At 37.3% G+C, this 2,946-nt stretch overlaps 1 protein-coding gene across 1 annotated transcript; it reads left to right on the top strand.

The window, feature by feature from the left end:
- bloc1s3 (biogenesis of lysosomal organelles complex-1, subunit 3) lies at window positions 1-1,452 on the top strand (the record flags this gene model as incomplete). The annotated part of the gene is given in 3 exon segments (XM_035679489.1): window positions 1-166; window positions 405-505; window positions 909-1,452. Coding segments are annotated over 3 exon segments (453 nt in total), but the record flags the coding sequence as incomplete, so codon positions are not given.
- Between the last annotated feature and the right edge of the window lie 1,494 nt (window positions 1,453-2,946).

Raw genomic sequence — 2,946 nt, 5'->3', positions numbered from 1 at the left:
ACAGAGAGTGAGGGTGAGGAGGATCAGACGGACAGAGCATCTACAGTGAGCCAGGAGAGCGCTCAGATACTCAGGAGAGACCTGCCTCCTCTCATCGTAGTTAGAGACCATCCTGATATACAGTCCGTAGTGGAAGACAGGCCAAGCCCCACACACAGGCCACATGGTGAGGATACATAAGTACATTAATAAATACTCCAATGGCAATACTCAGTGTGTGACAGAATACGAAGGTACACTTACTAGCATTTAATTGCATCTGTGTATTATTGGAGGCAACTACATCTGCTGATTAAAACATAAAATACTTAGATATGGATGACAAATGAATGAGTAACTATGAGATGGAGGAAGCCCTGTCCAGGTTAGATCTCAGTTATTTTAAAATGTAATTCTGTTTCCAGGTGACACCCTTTTACAACAGAAGCTGCAGGAATCTAACAACCGGCTTTATTTTGACGTGGGACAGACACTACGGCACGTTTATGGCAGTGCCAGTAGAGAGGTATGTAGATGTATTTGACTCAAAAGTCTACCCAAATGCCCTTAATACCACACCATTACTTACATTACATAGGCCACTGTACGTATTCTCTAGCGGATTTGAGCACCAAACATTTTGTTCTTTACAAGCAAAGTAATTAGATTAATGCTGCACGGTACAGAAAAAGATACTATAATGTAATCTTAGTAGTCATTTGAACATCCAGGATGGCTGTGACAAAATAAAACATACGATGTAATGTCAGAAACGTAGAGTTAGAAAGACAGTCACATGGAATCACGTTAAAAGCGACAATAACTCCGGTCATTTCCTTGACAATAACAACAATCCTGTGATACGCATCTTGTAATATCTAACTAGCTGTGGTTGCAATTGTTTGACTCTGGTTGTTTTTGTGTAAAAGGTTCACAGTGCAACAGCTCAGCTGAATACTTCACAAGGCGCCATCATCAGTGCATCCCACAGCATCAGATTAATCCTGGATGACCTGAAGGCTGTGTCCGAGAAGATTGACATCATCACTAGCTGCCAAATACTGCCTGATATTAACATCAGTAATCCAAACACTTATACTACTCCTGTCCCTTAAAGAAACAAATCAACATATATTTTTTCAAAGATACATGTCATGATGTTTTCATATAATTATGGGCAGATTTTGTTTAAATATTGAAGTAGGATTCAAGCTGGAAAAATCAGCATTGTTAGCTTACCTGTGTTTATGAGCAAATACACATATATGTAACATTCACACACTGTTATATATTCATTATTGTATTGTCTGGAGCTCTGTCAAGGTAGGTTTCAGAGAAAATAATCTTATCATCTTATGTTTTACATCTCTGTTCAGGGATTAAACATTACATTTTGCATATAAATATCCAATGTTTCTTTTCTGCACTCGTGTAAATATTAATATAACTCAAAATAAACCCTTATGAAGCATATCCTTGTTTCTCTTTGTTGTTTTCTGGTCTTCTGTGATAGGTCAAAGAGGCAGACATGTACAGTTCCTCATCCTATATTTTTCTGTTTGTTTGTTTTTTTCGCTGTGTATTGAAATTGTAAAATAAATGTAACTCACCCATATTTTGAAATGTACTGGCTGCTTGCAGAGGTATTAATGAAAGTAAAGGTGGCGATAACTGAGACAATTCTGAAAATGATTCTCACTTGAAATGGTTGTAAATTTATTTTCAAAAACAATGTAAAAAGCAAACAGGCAGAAAACAAACACACAGTACGAAAAACAATGAACCGCGATTATGTAGAATTTACAATTTCCAATAGAAGATATGTGCAAAGCATTTTTAACTCACAGAAAAACAACCAAATATACAATGTTGGTCAAACATTTACTGCTTCATAGAAAGGGACTTTAGCTTCTAGGTAACATAGTTAGAAACATAACTACAAAGGTTTAATTCCAATAAATTATCCTCAGCTCTAACAATGTCAGAGAATGCCTGTCTTTGTATTGTTATAGTATGTGGTATTACTAAAACACCTTCCTGCGTTCAAAGCACCCTGCCACTTCCCTCTGGTTGTCCTTCCTTCCATTCATCAATTAGGTGATGTCCCATTCATACATCTGTCCTTTCCATCCAACAGCTTCCCCATAAATCCATCCATACAGTCAGTGATGTCAGATAGCTGTGTAGATATACACTAACACCACTACCAGCAGGTTGAGAACTGTGCCCACAATACCCACAATGCCAAGCATGTTGTCGGGATCCACCTTGCATCTGGACGATTCGGGAAGAACGCTGACGGGATCAACCACCTGGAAGAGACAGACAGAGACGTACGATGTGTGGCCTGTGTGCACCGTTTACAGGCACTCAAAGCAGAAATTAATAAATGATTCTGCAGTGTCTTGACATGTTTCAACCACCTGATGGCGCCATCAACACAAACGTGACCATACTCATGAAACGGCACAAAAGGTTTCTGAACCTATTCTTTAATTTGCAGTAAAGTCCATACCTCCACACCTTATGTCCCACACAATTATGTGTAATATATGTATTATGTCTCGTTCTCAGATCTTTTGATATGGTAAAAGTAGCAATAGCACAGTGAATACTTTACAAATTATATTTCAGTCAAATTAAATGTTAGTAAAAACATATTGCATCAAAATATACTTAAAGTACCAAAAGTAAAAGTGCTCATTATGCATAATGACCCATTTCAGAGTAAAATGTGTTACTGAATTTTAACTATATGCATTAATGTGTACATCTCTTTATTGCTGCAGCTGGTAAAGGTGGGCTGATTCCTGTATGCAGTTAAAAGGACAATATTTGCATCTGAATTGCAGCAGAGTAGAAGTACTAAGTAGCACAAAAGGAGATGCTCAAATACAGTACTTGAGTAATTAGTTAGTTTCCACCACAGTATGAATGTTTTCTTCATTTATAGACACTTATTCTATT

This window comes from Morone saxatilis, unplaced genomic scaffold (genome assembly GCF_004916995.1).
Source record: "Morone saxatilis isolate NCDOM2014 unplaced genomic scaffold, NCSU_SB_2.0 Contig8, whole genome shotgun sequence".
Classification (NCBI taxonomy): domain Eukaryota; kingdom Metazoa; phylum Chordata; class Actinopteri; family Moronidae; genus Morone; species Morone saxatilis.
Note: the sequence above shows the minus strand (reverse complement) of the source record. Positions and strands in the feature narration are given on the sequence as shown.